The following is an 18,094-nucleotide window of genomic DNA, read 5'->3' on the forward strand; positions in this document are numbered from 1 at the left end:
GAGAAAATAATAGAAAATGAAGCAACTGACAAAGAATTAATCTCAAAAATATACAAGCAGCTCAATACCAGAAAAATAAATGACCCAATCAAAAAATGGGCCAAAGAACTAAACAGACATTTCTCCAAAGAAGACATACAGATGGCTAACAAACACATGAAAAGATGCTCAACATCACTCATTATCAGAGAAATGCAAATCAAAACCACAATGAGGTACCATTTCATACCAGTCAGAATGGCTACGATCCAAAAGTCTACAAGCAATAAATGCTGGAGAGGGTGTGGAAGAAAGGGAACCCTCTTACACTGTTGGTGGGAATGCAAACTAGTACAGCCACTATGGAGGACAGTGTGGAGATTCCTTATAAAACTGGAAATAGAACTGCCTTATGACCCAGCAATCCCACTGCTGGGCATACACACTGAGGAAACCAGAACTGAAAGAGACACGTGTACCCCAATGTTCATCACAGCACTGTTTATAATAGCCAGGACATGGAAGCAACCTAGATGTCCATCTGCAGACGAATGGATAAGAAAGCTATGGTACATATACACAATGGAATATTACTCAGCTTTTGAAAAGAATGCATTTGAATCAGTTCTCATGAGGCAGATGAAACTGGAATCTGTTATAGAGAGTGAAGTCAGAAAGAAAAACACCAATATAATATATTAATGCATATATATGGAATGTAGAAAGATGGTAACGATCACCCTATATGCAAGACAGCAAAGGAGACACAGATGTAAAGAACACACTTTTGGACTCTGTGGGAGAAGGCGAGGGTGGGATGATTTGAGAGAATAGCATTAAAACATGTATATTATGATATATGAAATAGATCGCCAGTCCAGGTTTGATGCATGAGACAGGGTGCTCAGGGCTGGTGCACTGGGATGACCCAGAGGGATGGTATGGGGAGGAGGTGGGAGGGGGGTTCAAGGATGGGGAATACATGTACACCCGTGGTGGATTCATGTCAATGTATGGCGAAAAGCACTACAATATTGTAATTAGCCTCCAAAAAATAATAAATAAATTTTAAAAAATTACAAGGATGAATAAAATCAGTTTTATTAACATAAAATCTTTTACCATATTCATCATATGGTAGGATATAGAAAAGTTATTAAAAAATTAAGTAGAAAAATCTATAACATTGAGTGACTGTAGGATTTGATGATTTGGTACTTTTATTTTTGTTGGAACCACACAATGAAGATACAATTGAATTAAATGTGGTATGTTTTTATCATATCAATAACTGCAAAACATGGAGTAGCAAAACACATCCACATAGGAGATGCTTAATAAATATTTGCTAAATGAGTGACATATCCTCCCAATATATAAATGCAGTGAGTCACCAGGATACTAAGTAGTACAGCAGTATGTGAAGAAATAAAAATAGGTTTACCAGAGTGATTGTACTCATCTTTCCCTCTCGGTCATATCAAATGTGCACTGTTTAAAGCAAAATGTTGGCACAGTACCTTGAGCTTCATCATCGAGTCTTGGCATAACTTGTCTCCCCGAGCTGCGGAAACCTCATCAATTCCAATCAGTTTGGCCTTGTACCGGACCCCTTCACCTTTAAACCTCTTTATCAAAGTGGCTTCACTGCGATCCTGACCTAAAAAGAAAGAAAAGCAGGATTTGGATATGTAGGTGTTCAAGACCCATTGACTTTAAATATCCACAGTTCCAAGACTGGTTCTCTGGTTTACCTAAGTTCAAGGAAAGTCAAATCATTGGATCACATACAAAAGAATGATGACACTCCTGGATACAAATTCTGGCTCTATCCTTCCAAATCCTCAGGAAGATTACATACTTTTCTCTAACATTGTATTTTCTCAGGCAGAACAAAGAAAAAAATGAAAAAGTAACCAACCACAAAGTGGCATTAAGATTAAAAAGAGCCAGATAACACATATAAAATACCTAATATGGAGTCTGATGCACACTAGATTGTCAACAAATGATCATTACCCAGTACAAGTTTATGTCTGACACCCTTGTTAGAAAAGTATTAGCCCTGAGTCTCTCTGGTATTTCCAGCATTTAAAATGACTTTGGCCAGGGTCCAAGACCCTCCTTACACCCAATTCTATGGGCCGTTTTATAACGAGGCTCCAGAGTAATTGTTTTGTATCAAGTAATGACCCAGGGTCAATTATCAAAGAATGGTTTTACAATATCTCTTCTGTTAACTCATGTGTGCACAGAAATAAGCTTCCACACTCCTTGGTACGGTGCCCCCATAACTTGCAGTGGGATTTCCCTGTAATTATTAGCATAATATTTTGCTAAGACACATCAACCAGAAGTTCAAACACATTCACATAAAATAAAGACAGTAAAGTTACTGTGAACAGACCATGTGTTTCTTGTGAGATGTTTCATAAACTTTATTTCCATTCTTCACAACTCAACCATATCCAGCTCCCAGATGAAGGTCACGGAATTAAAATAGCTTGTCCATATTCACACAGTCAGAAGAAACAGAATATATAGGAATTTGAATCTCTAACTTCATCAAATGTCCATCAGAGGAGTCACAGGTTGGGGCATTGCTCCGTGGTTCTTTTTTCTTTTTTTTGGGGGGGTCACATATGGGATCTTAGTTTCCTGATCAGGGATCAAACCTGTACCCTCTGCACAGAGTCTCAGCCACTGGATCACTAGGGAAGTCCCAATCATGCGGTCCTTAAGCCTGGAATGCCATAGGTTTCTGATATTCATCTCCTGGAACATCATGGACTTCAGCTTCTGATACCTCCTCCATCATGCCTTCCTTCATCAGTTGGAAATTTAGAGCTAAGGATATCAGAAGTAATTCAGCCCATTTCTCTCTATCTACATGATGCACATATTGAGGCCCTTCCATTAAGTGGGGCTGAGAACTATTTGAGGACATACTTAAAAAAAAAAAACCCACAACAGTAATAGCTAACCACTGTATGATGCTTTTCTATTGATAGAACACAGCATGCATTTCATTCATTTATTCATTCATCCCTTACTGAGCAGCATCTCTGTGCCAGATGCTATTACTCACTGGCAATAGATGAATGAGACAAAGTCTATGCCCCTAGAGGCTCGTTTTTGATGACTGCAAACAAAAATGTGTAGTGTGTTATGCTAGGTATACAAGAAGGCAAAAGCTTTACAGCCAGACATCCTCATGTCAAATCATGGCTCTCACTCGTAAGTCAACTAAGCTGTGTGCTGAGCCTCCATCTCCTAACTATTGAATGAAGATTAAATACTCACTTTCAGAGTTATTATGAACAGTAACTTACATGAGATAGCACGTGAATAGCATGGATTCACATGGTAAGTTCTCTATACACGGTAGCTGCCGCCCCTGTTATCAGCTCAGTAAAAGAAGCACCTAGAAGATACAATTCTGAGAGCAGGAGAGCACAGAGAAGGGGTGTCTGCAGAGTTAGTCCTGGACCTGTCGTCCCCAAATCCCACTTGATATTTTTTCCATCACACTATTGCTGACTCCTGGTATATTGAAGTCTCTGAATTAATTCCATTAAGCAAATATAACACATGGATATTTTGTCTGAATGTGTAATCAATGTAAAAATTAAGCCTCTGGGATCAGTGAGGGCAGATGTCAGAGACTAAAGCTAAGAACAAAAAGAATAACATTTGCCATGATACACCCTATACTGACATCTAGCTGTGGGCACTGCAGGTCACCTCTCCCTGCATTGTTAAACAATATTTGGTAGGAGTGGCCTATGGTTTGATCTATTTCTTGGGAAGTTTATCTTACTCTTTCTTCAATTCCTGACACTATTTCAATCACTAATGACATCTCTTTGACTATCTGGAACTTCCTCTAAAGTTTAACTATAATGGCAATACCAGGTAGTATTTATCATGTTATGTACTGCATATTATATGCCTCAATTTGTTTAGTCCTTAAAATAATCCTACAGGTAGGTACTGTTACTCAGATCCTACAGACGAGGATCTAAATTGAAGGTCTGAGAGGCCAAGCAACTTGTACAAACTCACTGAGTGGGACCTGAACCCAGATCTGTCTGATGCCAAAGCCCATACTTGCGGTTTGCTTATGTTCTATGTCTTCAAGCTTGTTCTCTTCATTATAATGATTAACTGTTTCTCATCTATCTGACTTCCCTATAAAAGTGTCAGTCACTCAGTCATGTCCACCTGTTTGTGACCCTATGGACTATAGCCTGCTAGGCTCCTCTGTCCATGGAATTCTCCAGGCAAGAATACTAGAGTGCATAACCATTCCCTTCTCCAGGGGATCTTCCCAAACCAGGGATCAAACCTGGATCTCCCACATTGCAGGCAGATTCTTTACCATCTGAGTCACCATGGGTAGCCCTTGAGATGATACTTATACAAAAACTCACCTCACCCAAATCTGTTGATCTTTAATATACTGGCAGCATTAAAACACCACTGGGAAGATGGCTTGAAAATGGAACATACACATTCCAGACTCCAGGTCATGTCCCAAAAATGTCCATAAGTCAGATACAAAGACAGCCTTAAGAAACATTTGTCAGGGCACAGAGCTCTGCTGAGGAGCACACTTTGTAAGAGGAGGCAGAGCGAGATCAGGTGAATGAGGGCAGAGATTAATAAGAAAATATTAGGCCATTTAGAGGAAAGTAGAGAGTCCAATTTAGATTAGGACCCAGGGCCAAGCTAATTTGTATGAAGGGCACTTATGCAGTAGATAATCCAGTTTCTCATTAAATGCTCCACCATTAAAAGGGTAATTTTTCATGAGCACATCTTGAGCGAGGTCTCAGATATATAAGTTAAGAAATAAATAACAGATACCAGAGCCATAAGGCTATTTCTTCGGAGGCACATGACTTGAGGGTGTTGAAGGGAGGGTCAATCTTCATACATCCGAAGTCATCATGAATCCCCAGCCTAGTCGGCTGAAAGTACCACTGACCCTCTGTTTTCGGATGGGCAAGAGAAAGGCCATGTGTTTAAGGAAAATTATCTATCATCAGGCATTTATGATATCGGTCACTGAGCCAGAAGTTTCACATGCATTTTTTTATTTAATCTTCATACCTGCTTTTTGAGTTTGTCTTCGTCATGAGCCCTATTTTATAGAAGATGACACCAATGCCCCAAGCCAAGGGCACTGCCAGAATTTTTTTAGGTAACAACTTTGTTGAGATTTAATTCCTATACCATTCAATTCACCATTTTAAAGTACACAGTTCAGTGGTTTTAGTACATTCATAGTTATACAACCACCACTGGTAGCTAATTTCATAACATTTTCATCAACCCAGAAGGAAACCTTGTGCTTGTTAGCAGTTATTCCCTATCTTCCCCAAACCCATCAGCCCTAGGCAACCACTAATCTACTTTCTGTCTCTATGGACTTGCTTGTTCTGGAGGCAATTACATTTCACACAAATGGGATCATGTAATATGAGGTCTTTTGTGACTGGCTTCCTTCACTTAGCATCACATTTTCAAGATCATTCAATGTAATAGCATGTATCATTATTTTGTCTTTTTCTTTCTGAATAATATTCCATTGTAAGGATATACCACAACAGTTGCTGGACATTTAGCTTCTATTTCTTTGGTATTATGAATAATACTAAGATGAATTATTTTTGTACCAGTTTTTATATAGTCATATTTTTCAATTCTCTTAGGATTATACCTAGGAGAGAAATTGCTGGGTCATACAGTAACTCTGTTCAGAGAAGGCAATGGCACCCCACTCCAGTACTCTTGCCTGGAAAATCCCATGGACGGAGGAGCCTGGTAGGCTGCAGTCCATGGGGTTGCTAAGAGTTGGACACGACTGAGCGACTTCACTTTCACTTTTCACTTTCATGCATTGGAGAAGGAAATGGCAACCCACTACAGTGTTCTTGCCTGGAGAATCCCAGGGACTGGGGAGCCTGGTGGGCTTCCGTCTATGGGGTCGCACAGAGTTGGACACGACTGAAGCGACTTAGCAGCAGCAGCACAGTAACTCTGTTAAACTTTTTGAAGAATTATCAAACTGTTTTTCCAAAGTGGTTCTACCAGTTTAAAATCTCACAAAGTACGAGGGTTCCAACTTCTACAGCAGCTGTTCCTGCCAACATCTCTTATCGTCACTGCTAGTCATCCCAGCAGGGGTTTAATGATATCTCACCATGGTTGTGTTTTGCATTGTCTGTAGGATTAGTGATGTTGAGCATCTTTCATGTGTTCATTGCCCATTTGCCTATCCACTTTGGTGAAATGCCTATTCAAACATGATACGCTGAATTTGACCCCAGGTCTTAGGCAAAATGCCATGCTTTTAACCATTGGGCTATGGGGTCTCCTGCGACCTGTCACAGCACTACTTCTCACTTTGTGCCACAGTCACTTGAGTAGATGTCATATGGAGCCTGTTGTAAATTGCAAGATAGGTTACCGCTAAGACAAGCCCAAGTACATACACCTCGCCTGATATTCTCGTATCTTGTCCGAATTAATCTTCTAAGGTTACTGGAAGGATGTGCCATCATCATTCAAGAGGAAGAAACTAAAGCCAGAAAGGTGACTAAAGTTATTTCAGTTAGGGCTCAGAACAGAGCCTCATCCTGTGTACTCTGAGGCCTGAGCTCCTCCACGGGGAGCCCTGAGCTCTGGATTCAGATGACCTGAGTTCAAGTCCCAGCTCTCCCACCCCTGCCGTAACTGCGTGGCCTCAGGTAAGTTCCTTTACAATGTCTCCCACAGCATCTTTCTCTGTTCAGTGTAGAAAAGAACAGTTGCTCCCATACAGGGTCAACGAAATGCCACACAGACAGTATGTGGGAGAGTGAGGGGCAAACAGTAGGAGGTAATCAATGTTGGCTGCTGCGATCTAGGTGCTCATATTTCCAGTGTGTCTGGGACAGTCCCTGTTTATACCTTATGTCCTGACACTGTTATATAGCACCCTGATTATCCTCAGAAGTGCCCCAGTTTGGATGATGAATCGTGTGGTCACCCTAATTATATTATCACCATCTGTACACTGTACTGCCTCAGCATGCTCTCTGTGCAGGTTCCTGTGGCACCTAGGGGAGTGAAGAGGGTCTCTTCTCCGGTCTGGAAGCCACATTTCAGAAAGAGACACAGATCACTTTACAAAACGTTGAGATGATCAGGACTGTGAATGTCATATGGAGCTGAAGGGAGAAGAAATTGTTTCTGCTTGACGGGGAGAGGATGAGCAACCGCTGCAGAGGTGAGATGACATTTGACGAAGGATGGTAAGAAGCAGAGATTCAACAAATAGAAAAGTAAGGAAGAAGTTTTCTAGAAGAATTAAGATTATGGTAATATTCAAAGACAGGGAGTAGTCATGTTAGACTGAGTGTTTCTCAACCCTAGCTATGTTTTGTTTGCTTGGATTTGTTTCTTTTATTTAAACTTTTATTTTATATTGGAATATAGTTGCTTAATAATACTGTGATACTATCAAATGTACAGCAAAGTAATTCAGTTATACATATACATGTATCTTTTCTTCTTTAAATTCTTTTCTCATTTAGGTTGTTAAATAATGTTGAGCAGTGTTTCCTGTAGGTCCTTGTTGGCTATCCATTTTAAATACAACAGCATTTAAAAGTCAATCTCAAACTGCCTATTACTTCCTCCCACCTCTCCTTCCTAGTAACCGTAAGTTCGTTCAATGGTTTCTGGTTGGTAAAAAGTTCATTTGTATCATTTCTTTTTAGATTCTGCATATAAGTGATATCATATGATATTTCTCTTTCTCTGACCAACTTAATTCCCTCAGTATTATAATCTCTAGGTCCATCCATGTTCCTGCAAATGGCATTATTTCATTTTTAATGGCTGAGTAATATTCCATTGTATATATGCACATCTTTTAGCCATATTTTAGAATTATCTTGGCAACTTTTTCAAATACTATTCCATAGATTTTTAGTATATTTATCTGGGGTGACCCTGAACCAATCAATATGCTTGCAAAGTACTGTGTTTAAGCACATAGCTCAAGTGATGCTAACAAAGGCTGGAGGGGCTTAATCAAGAAGAGTTTTAGAAGTCAAGCTAAAGCTTTTGGGCTTCTTCTTTAGCCCATAGGAGCTATTAATGCTATGGTCTGTTATGAGGATTAGATTAAAACAGTAACAATAGTGTAGCAACATTTCCAGAAGTATAAAACTCTCATTGATTCTTTATTGGTTGATAGATCATTCACATTAAAAAATATATGTGTATATATATAGATATATGTATGTATTTGTGTGTGTGTGTGTGTATAGTGAGTGCTCACTATAAGTTCTAAGGTGCTAGAGATACAGTAGTGAACAAAATATAGAAATATCCCTGTACTTATGGAGCTTACATTCTGGTGGAAAAATCAATAGATTATTCCAGGCATTTTCTAAGTATAGTTTAATTAAGAACTGCCCATTTAAAACATACACACACCCCACATACACACAAAAAAACAGGGATTCCTAAATCCCACCCATTCAGATACTGAACCTAATTGGAGAGACCCAGTAGATTGAGTTGATTCAGACACTAGTAATCCTGGAAGCTCACCAGGAACAGAAAGGGGTCAAACAGCAACCTTCTTATATAGAAAATTTCCTAGGAGGTGCTATTTCTCAAACTGGGCCCTCAGAATGAGAATTTCAAAACAGAGTTCTGCCATTTAGAACTAATACTTAGAGACTCTAACCATGGCCAGAACTGTATGGTTGCACTTTGTAGAGCTCAGTTTACTGTTTCACATTAAATGTGATGCTGTCCACATATTTTGAATCCAGAGCCAGAAATTCAGAGAGGTCACATTGCTTAAATTGATTCATTTAGGTAAGTTTCATGCATTGGAGAAGCAAACGGCAACCCACTCCAGTGTTCTTGCCTGGAGAATCCCAGGGATGGTGGAGCCTGGTGGGTTGCCATCTATGGGGTCGCACAGAGTCGGATACGACTGAAGCGACTTAGCAGCAGCAGCAGCAGGTAAGTTCTACAGTGAAGATTTAAACTCAGGTCTGCCACAGAAGCAGGGTCTCTGGGGATTTTTTTAGTTTTTAAAATCACATCTCTATCTGTAAAATATTTTTGAGCATACAACTTTAAGATAGGTATATATCAATATAAATAAAATTAACATCCTTAACATTTCTTACAAAGCCCCGACAAATCTGGTCCCTGTTGAATGCATGGCCTCATTTTTGGACCACACTCCCCTCTATTTCTCACATTCTCACCACAATGGCCTTCATCCTGTCTCTCCAAAAAGCCATATTCTGAGCAAATGTATGCTGGGCTCTGCAGTTTTGCACCTGCTGTTCTTCGGACCTTGAAGCCACTACACCCCCATCCTCATCCTGCCTCATCCCCCTCGCCCCTCCCCACTTTCCTTTGACACCTGAAGTCTCAGCACAATGCCACATGCCCAGGATTCTCTATCCCAGAGGTCTATCTGGGAGGTCCCCTCTAAAATATGACCACAGTACTCTCCTGATAAGCCCCCTGCCTTCTTGCAACAAATTAATCTCATTTGTAATCATCTGTTTAAATTCCTCCTTCTCATGCCTCTGGAAGGTCCAGAAAGCCCAGGACTATGTTAAATTTGTTAGCCAAGGTATCCCTGGAAATTGGCGTTTTCCTAACAACAGACACATTTTCACTCAATTCCCTCACAGCATGGTGGCACCTCAATGACTTTGTCTTCAAGCCTCTTTCCTTCTCTGCACTTTGGATCCCTGAGGATAGGGCTATGTTCTCTGAACGTAGCATGGTGCCTGGCAGAGAATGGACCCACAGTTCCCAGCTCTACTGAATAATTGAATACACGAATACCGTTATTTATTTATTCAAAAGAGGCCACTGACTCCCAGAGTCTGGATCACTCTGGGGGAGTGTACAGGGTCACTATAAACCCCTTCCAAACAGACTTTATCTCAAATCCATTGCATGAGCGTGGATCACTAAATCTTCAAGGAATAAAATTCCTAATGGGAGGAAGCAAATGTCACATCTGCAGTTAAGCTCACCGTTGCCTTCACTTCATGCCATTAGGGGAAGAGCATTTCTCAATCTCATCACAACCTGCTCACCTCATAACTGGGAAATGACTCTCTGAACTTAGATGGAGACAGTGCCGAGGACACCCAGGAAGCTCCCTGTTTTGAGCAGGCCTCAAGGATGCTGTCAGGAAGAAGACCACGTCCCTGTGTTAGAGCAGAAGGCACTCCCAGCGTGGAAGTCCCACACTGGGAGTGACCTTGTAGAAACATCAATAAAAACAAGCCCCTTGGCCAGAAGCCTAAATCCCAAAGAAGCAGGCAATTAGCATTTCCCATGACACTGAGGCAGAGAGCCCACAGAATTCACTAGAGTCATAATCCGTCTCTTACACCAGGCTGTTCACTTAGGACGGCTAATGGCCAAATAAACGAGATTTCACACCCAGGACTGTTCTCTCTTTACCTCCCCCACACATCCTAGATGATAATGATCATGGCCACAGAAACCCATGCAAGAGCCAAGATTGTTTTTTCTACTGTGGGCAGTCTGGCTGTGAATTCTTCTAACTTTTGACAGTTACCGTATTTCTCTATTTAGCAGAGGTCAACATCAACATATTTCTTATATTAAGCTGAATGTTCAATTCTATTTTTTAGATACTTAAACACCTAAGGAGGTGTCTTAGTTCAGGCTGCTATAACAAAATACCACATACAGGGTGACTTAAATGGCAGGCATCGATTTCTCCCTGTTCTGATATCTGTGAAGTCTAACAGCAAGGTGCTGGCATACTTGACCCTGGGGAAGGTCCCTCTTTTTGGTTGGCAGATGGCTATCCTCTTGCTGTATCCTCACACAGTGGAGAGAAACAGCAAGTGAGAGAGCTCTGATTCTGTCCTCCTCTTCTTGTAAGGGCATGAATCCCACCAACGGGGCCCCACCCTCTTAACCTAATCAAAACCTAATTATCTCCGAAAGGCCCCACATTCAATGGCATCTCAGAGGTTAAGGCTTCAATACATAAACTTTTGGAGGGTGTTGGGGGAGAAGACACAAACATTCATTCTGTAACAAGAGGCTGGAAGGAGGAAGGAAAAGGGAAAAGCTGGATGACATCCAAAAGCAGGTGTGTCTGTTCCATAGTCATAAACTATTTAATTGAAAATTGAGAACCACCTTGGAGGCAGACTGCATCCCAATAAGAGATGAGGGAATGGAGGTCAGAAGGGAATGGAGGTCAATGGTATTGAATACAAGGCCACGCTGCTAGTGAGGGGCATGGTTGCCTAACTCTGGGATCAGATGGCACTGCAGTAGCTCTGTGCCTACCTGTGTACATGGGATTCCAGGATAGTCATTTAACTTTTGAGTGTTAGTCTCCATCAGTAGAACGCTGTAGTTATTTGTAGTCCTCTCTAGGATACTCCTTATTGCCAAATTCAGACTTAAATTGAAGAAAGTAGGGAAAACCACTAGACCATTCACGTATGATCTAAATCAAATCCCTTACGATTATACAGTGGAAGTGAGAAATAGATTCAAGGGATTAGATCTGATAGACAGAGTGCCTAAAGAACTATGGACAGAGGTTCATGACATTGTACAGGAGTCAGGGATCAAGGCCATCCCCAAGGAAAAGAAATGCAAAAAGGCAAAATGGTTGTCTGGGGAGGCCTTACAAATGACTGTGAAAAGAAGAGAAGTGAAAAGCAAAGGAGAAAAGGAAAGATATACCCATTAGAATGCAGAATTCCAAAGAATATCAAAGAGAGATAAGAAAGCCTTCCTCAGCGATCAATGCAAAGAAATAGAGGAAAACAATAGAATGGGAAAGACTAGAGATCTCAAGAAAATTAGAGCTACCGAGGGAACTTTTCATGCAAAGATGGGCTCAATAAAGAACAGAAATGGTATGGACCTAACAGAAGCAGAAGATATTAAGAAGAGGTGGCAAGAACACAGAAGAACTATACAAAAAAGACCTGCATAACCAAAATAACCACAATGGTATGATCACTCACCTAGAGCCAGACATCCCAGAATGCAAACTCAAGCAGGCCTTAGGAAGCATCACTACAAACAAAGCTAGTGGAGGTGATGGAATTCCAACTGAGCTACTTCAAAACCTAAAAGATGATGCTGTGAAAGTGCTGAACTCAATATGCCAGCACATTTGGAAAACTCAGCAGTGGTCACAAGACTAGAAAAGGTCGGTTTTCATTCCAATCCCAAAGAAAGGCAATGCCAAAGAATGCTCAAACTACCACACAATTGCACTCATCTCACACGCTAGTAAAGTAATCCTCAAAATTCTCCAAGCTAGGCTTCAACAGTACATGAACTGTGAACATCCAGATATTCAAGCTGGATTAGAACAGGCAGAGGAACCAAAGATCAAATTGCCAACATCCGCTGGATCATTGAAAAAGCAAGAGAGTTCCAGAAAAACATCTACTTCTGCTTTATTGACTATGCCAAAGCCTTTGACTGTGTGGATCACAATAAACTGTGGAAAATTCTGAAAGAGATGGGAATACCAGACCACCGGACCTGCCTCTTGAGAAACCTATATGCAGGTCAGGAAGCAACAGTTAGAACTGGACATGGGACAACAGACTGGTTCCAAATAGGAAAAGGAGTACGTCAAGGCTGTATATTGTCACCCTGCTTATTTAACTTATATGCAGAATACATCATGAGAAACGCTGGGCTGGAAGAAGCACAAGCTGGAATCAAGATTTCTTGGAGAAACATCAATAACGTCAGATATGCAGATGATACCACCCTTGTGGCAGAAAGTGAAGAAGAACTAAAGAGCCTCTTGATGAAAGTGAAAGAACAGAGTGAAAAAAAAGTTGGCTTAAAGCTCAACATTCAGAAAACTAAGATCATGACATCTGGTCCCATCATTTCATGGCAAATAGATGGGGGAACAGTGAAAACAGTGGCAGACTTTATTTTTGGGGGCTTCAAAATCACTGCAGATGGTGACTGCAGCCATGAAATTAAAAGATGCTTGCTCCTTGGAAGAAAAGTTATAACCAACCTAGATAGCATATTAAAAAGCAGAGACATTACTTTGCCAACAAAGGTTCGTCTAGTCAAGGCTATGGTTTTTTCAGTAGTCATGTATGTATATGAGAGCTGGACTAGAAAGAAAGCTGAGTGCCAAAGAATTGATGCTTTTGAACTGTGGTGTTGGAGAAGACTCTTAAGAGTCTCTTGGACTGCAAGGAGATCCAACCAGTCCATCCTAAAGGAAATCAGTCCTGAATATTCATTGGAAGGACTGATGCTGAAGCTGAAACTCCAAAACTTTGGCCACCTGATGTGAAGAACTGACTCATTTGAAAAGACCCTGATGCTGGGAAAGATTGAAGGTGGGAGGAGAAGGGGACAATAGAGGATGAGATGGTTGGATGGCATCACCAACTCAATGAACATGAGTCTGAGTAAACTCTGGGAGTAGGCGATGCACAGGGAGGCTTGGCATGCTGTAGTCCATGGGGTCGCAAGGAGCTGGACACAACTGAGTGACCAAACTTAACTATGGTAGTTGCTTCCCTGGTGGCTCAGTGGTCAAAAATCTGCCTGCCAATGCAGGAGACAACGGTTTGATCCCTGGGTCAGGAAGATCCTCTGGAGAAGGAAATGGCAACACACTCCAGTATTCTTGCCTGGAGAATTCAATTCCATGGACAGAAGATCCTGGCAGGTTACAGCCCAAAGGGTTGAAAAGACCTGGATGTGACTTAGTGACTAAACAACCATTAGAACATTTAGAACGATTTGGTGAGATAATACACATTTTGCTCTTAGCACACTCCTAGGCACATGGCAGTCTTTCAATAAATATTTACTGCCCTCCTCCTCCCCAAATAATATATTTCACATTAAGCACCAGTGGCCCAAAGCTACCCATAGCAAAGTCATACCACTTTATAAGTAATGGTCCCAGCTGTTTGGGATTTTTTTTTTTTTTTGGTTTCCCGGGAATAAGGTTGCAATTAGGAACAGGAAGTTCCTTCCTGAAGGCTACAGGGAGACCACCTTATGAATTATTAACACAGTATCCAAACAGAGAAATCCTCCCTCCTTCTGCATATCTCCCTGAATTACTAGGCCATCCATCTTGATGATAAGAAAATTTCAGAGTTCCCCACCCACAGCGTACCAACATCATTCTGTCCACTGCTGAGAAAGCTCTATTGTTTGTTAGGTCATCCGATTTAAGAACAGATTGTGGGGAGAATCTCAGGGCCCAGGAGCAGAGACAACTTATTTTATTTAGAATTCTATCTTGCAGTTATCCAGGTATTGATTTGCAGTGGACAAAAAATTATGTATGCTGACTGTGTAGGGGAGAATGCTGATTTTTCTGTAATTAACTAGCTGGGCAGTGAGCAGAATAAGGGGAACGGCACACTTAAGAGGCTGTTAAAAGGCACTTTTATGAACATGGTTGCTGTCATCATTGCTAAAAGGTAAACTAACTAAAGAACTAAAATAAATATTCAACCTATAACTCCTACAGGCATTTTCTTTACAAATGCTCCTCTCTGGTATTTTTGGAAACATGCCCTCTGTATAAAGGGCATCTGGAGAATGGAGCACTAAGATTTCTACAGATTCTAATGTGAGGGGCTGGCCATCTGCATTTTCAAAGCTTGGCCAATGATTCCTAGGCAGAGTCAGATTAGGAGCCACACAAGAACAAGGCAGGTCCTTTAGTGAAACGTATGTGAGCCAATTCTTACTCTCGGATAATTGGCCCTTCTTTCATTTTCCTGACAAAGGTCTACTAGCGCTTGTTTTATTTCTGCCAGGTGTTCATTTAACAAATCTATTACAAACATTGTATGACATCATTAATAAGCTCAATAACAGGAGAAAACAATCACTGGGCATGCCACTCCGACAGATCCTTAAACCAACAATTTCCTGCCAGCACTCTTTCAAACCCCATTTTCAAGTTTCTGTGAAGGGCAACTACAGAGACCATCATGCTAAGTCAGTGTGGGGTGTGAATTGTACTCCTTGTGGCGACTCCTGGAGCCGGAGAGCATGTTGTGGCAGGAAGAATCTGGGCCCAGGAGTCCCCCTCACTGGACTGACAGCTTCTACAGGGCTCCCATGGCCAGCCTCTGTCCTCTCTGTGCATCCCAAGCAACTAGGACAGTCCGGGCACTGAGTGGTACTCAATAAATACTTGCTGAATAAAGATATACTCAGTAAGGGAACTTGCTCTCACTAATCCAGAGTTTTCAATATTCTCTCCCAAACACACAGACATAGCGTTTTATAACTTCAGAAAGGCAAGTTTAAGTTCTCATCATGATGCCCAAAGTCTCAGGTGCTATTAATCAGATTAGTGGAACTGCAAACCCAGCAATGTTTCTCAATCAGAAGTCAGGCAAAATGTCAATCATATCTCCATGTAAGAAGAACAGTGAGATGGAAAAAAAATAGAGGTCTTCTGGTTTAAGATTATAAATATATCCATAATCCTCCACTGCTGAGTCCTGAAGTCCTCCATGAAGGCATACCAGCTTGGTAGATTTTGCTAACTTGAGCCTGTTTCAAGGATTAACCATCCTGGCCTCTAATCTGAAGCTTTCTTTGTTCTCACTTGCTTACCAAGAGCCTGAGGATGCACACACCATTTACTCCTCAGGTCTTTGGATAGCTGGGCTTGTGTCTTTTTCTTAGTGGCCATGGGGCAGAGAGGGTAAAACCAGTGTGTGCTGCCACCATGTGTAAGGGAAAGCACCAGGTGTGCAATATCTTATCTCATGCTGATGCCACAGTGCAAGGCACAGAACGTGCTTTAAACAATTTGTATGCTCCCCTCCACTGTTCTTTTACTCCTCACAACAAACAGCCTAGCATGGCATGCATTCTTAGTCCCTTCTTACAGACGAGAAAATAGAGGCTCCAAGAGGTAAAGACTGGCCTAAGACCACAGAGCTCGGAAAAGGCGGAGCCAGGAGTGATGGAAAATCCATGGAGTTGAAGTCAAAGTTTTAAGGCAAACAGGTAGATAGAGAGAAGAGAGTAGTGGCTGCTAGAGGGGAAGGGGCTAGAGGGAGGGTAAAATGGGTGAACGGAATCAACTATATGGTGATGGATGGAAAGTCTTAGCGGTGAACATGCTGTAGAGAATACAGAAATGGAACTATAAGGTTGAGCACGTGAAAAAGTTATATATTGTTACAAACCAATGTTACACCAATAAAAAACTACAAAACAACAACAACAAAACCACAAAAGCAAGAAAGAAACAAAAAGCAAGGGAAGGGCAGTCTAAATCCATAATCATGGAATTCATTTTTGATTATGTTATTTGCAAAAGAAAGGGTCCTGTTATGGTTGCAGGGCTGCAGGGCTGAAGGCAGGTCAGGATGATGCACATAAGGGTGGGGGGAGGCAGGAGATGAAAGGGAAAGAACGGAGTTCAGGGGGGACTTGTCACTCGAAGACTCCTGGCCTGGAGCAAGTCATTTCATCTCTGCACAGAAGACAGTTAACAATGCTCCTCCTGCAGGATTACTGGAAGAACTGTATGCCATTGTATGGGTGAAGCAGCTAACAGAGCCGAACACCTGCTGGCTCACATCATATATTGATAATATTTTCACTTCCTTTCCTGTGAACTGCAGCCTGCATGTGCTGTCTCCCAAACCCAGTTTCTGGTCTGAAGACTCCTCCTCCAGGTGACACGCTGACCCAGGAAGGCTCTTGGGTAAGCTGCTCTCAGAGAACTGTCCACCACCAAAGAGTCCCTCACCCAAGGACAGGTTCCCCTCATCTCATTCCCTCGCCCCGCTAAAGCTTGCATCCAATCAATAACTGGCTGATTAGACGGGGTTGAATATGAAGGTCCACAGCCCAACCCTCAACTGGGGACGTCGCTGAAGGCAGCTCAAGAGCTCCCTGTGGAATGGTGGGGATCAGCTGAGGCCTTTGTTGCAGCTGCATCAGGGTCAACTCCTCCCTCTGTCCAGCCCTGCCACCCACACTCATCAGCACTGACTCTGAAGGCACCTCCCCAATAAGCTTCCTAAGCAAATCTCCATCTCTGCCACTGGTTTCCTGGGAACTTGATGGAAGACAGTACAAAATCAGTGCATTTGAGAGAAAGCGTTCTGATAGATGATACAGAGGGGGTCTTGACATGGAGATGCAAGCCAGCAAGTGTCTGCAGTAACCCAAGAGCAACAGGAAGAGGGCTTGGGGTGGGGGTTGGGGGAGCAGCACTGAATGTCCCAATAATGTAACCAGGTTTGATACTCCATGAGGCTAAGCCTAATCAAAAGGGCAAATCCAGAGCTAACACTCACCAAATGCAACTCAAAGGCCCCTGGCAAAGCTGTTGTGGGCAGCTGAGTCTGTAGGAGTCAGCTGGGTGATCACCCATCCAAGGGCATCCTTGCCACCACCAGAACTGGGAGGGCCACTGGGGTTTGCTTTTCTAAAGTTCACAACTTGTCTCCCTTTGGCAAATGCACATGATAGCAGATACTAGGCACCTACAAAGCCCTGAGAGCTGATGACAAGTGAAGGTTATCTTGTTTTTCAACGAAAAATAACAGATACATTTAAAAACGTTTTCTATTTCCATTCTTTAAAAAAAAAAAAAAAACCTTTTCTTTTCAATTTCAAAAACAAACATGCTCAAATCTTAAAATTTGGAAAATGCAAGAGAGGAAAAAGAGGGCAAGTTATCCAGAATTCCTTCCAGGTATATCTATGACTGCATTTGAGGATATGCCCTACTAAAATTTCCTAAGTGTACACACACAAATGTACATTTCTCAAAAACGTTTTTATACTGTACATCTGCAGTTTGCTTCTTTCATTTGGCAGGGCAGTACATCTTTTCTTCCATATTGATATTTTTTTGTAACATGATTCTTAGTGTCTGCCTAATATCCCCATCCTATAGACGTGGCATAATTTATCTAACCAACTCCCTATGATTGGACAGTTAAGATCTTTCCAATTAAAACAGTGCAAAGAGATACAATATTGAGAATTTCTGCTGAAGACAGGAGGAAGATGGATTTTC

At 41.6% G+C, this 18,094-nt stretch overlaps 1 protein-coding gene across 1 annotated transcript in view; it reads right to left on the bottom strand.

Annotated features, from left to right (window-relative positions):
* Nucleotides 1-18,094, bottom strand: part of DAB1 (Dab, reelin signal transducer, homolog 1 (Drosophila)) — a 451,043-nt gene that overhangs the window by 141,055 nt on the left and 291,894 nt on the right. Inside the window, exon 3 of the mRNA XM_010855870.1 lies at nucleotides 1,500-1,639. Within this exon, the coding sequence (XP_010854172.1) occupies nucleotides 1,500-1,639 (140 nt within the window). The remainder of the gene's footprint in view (nucleotides 1-1,499; nucleotides 1,640-18,094) is intronic.

This window comes from Bison bison, unplaced genomic scaffold (genome assembly GCF_000754665.1).
Source record: "Bison bison bison isolate TAMUID 2011002044 unplaced genomic scaffold, Bison_UMD1.0 scf7180017864369, whole genome shotgun sequence".
Classification (NCBI taxonomy): Eukaryota; Metazoa; Chordata; class Mammalia; order Artiodactyla; family Bovidae; genus Bison; species Bison bison.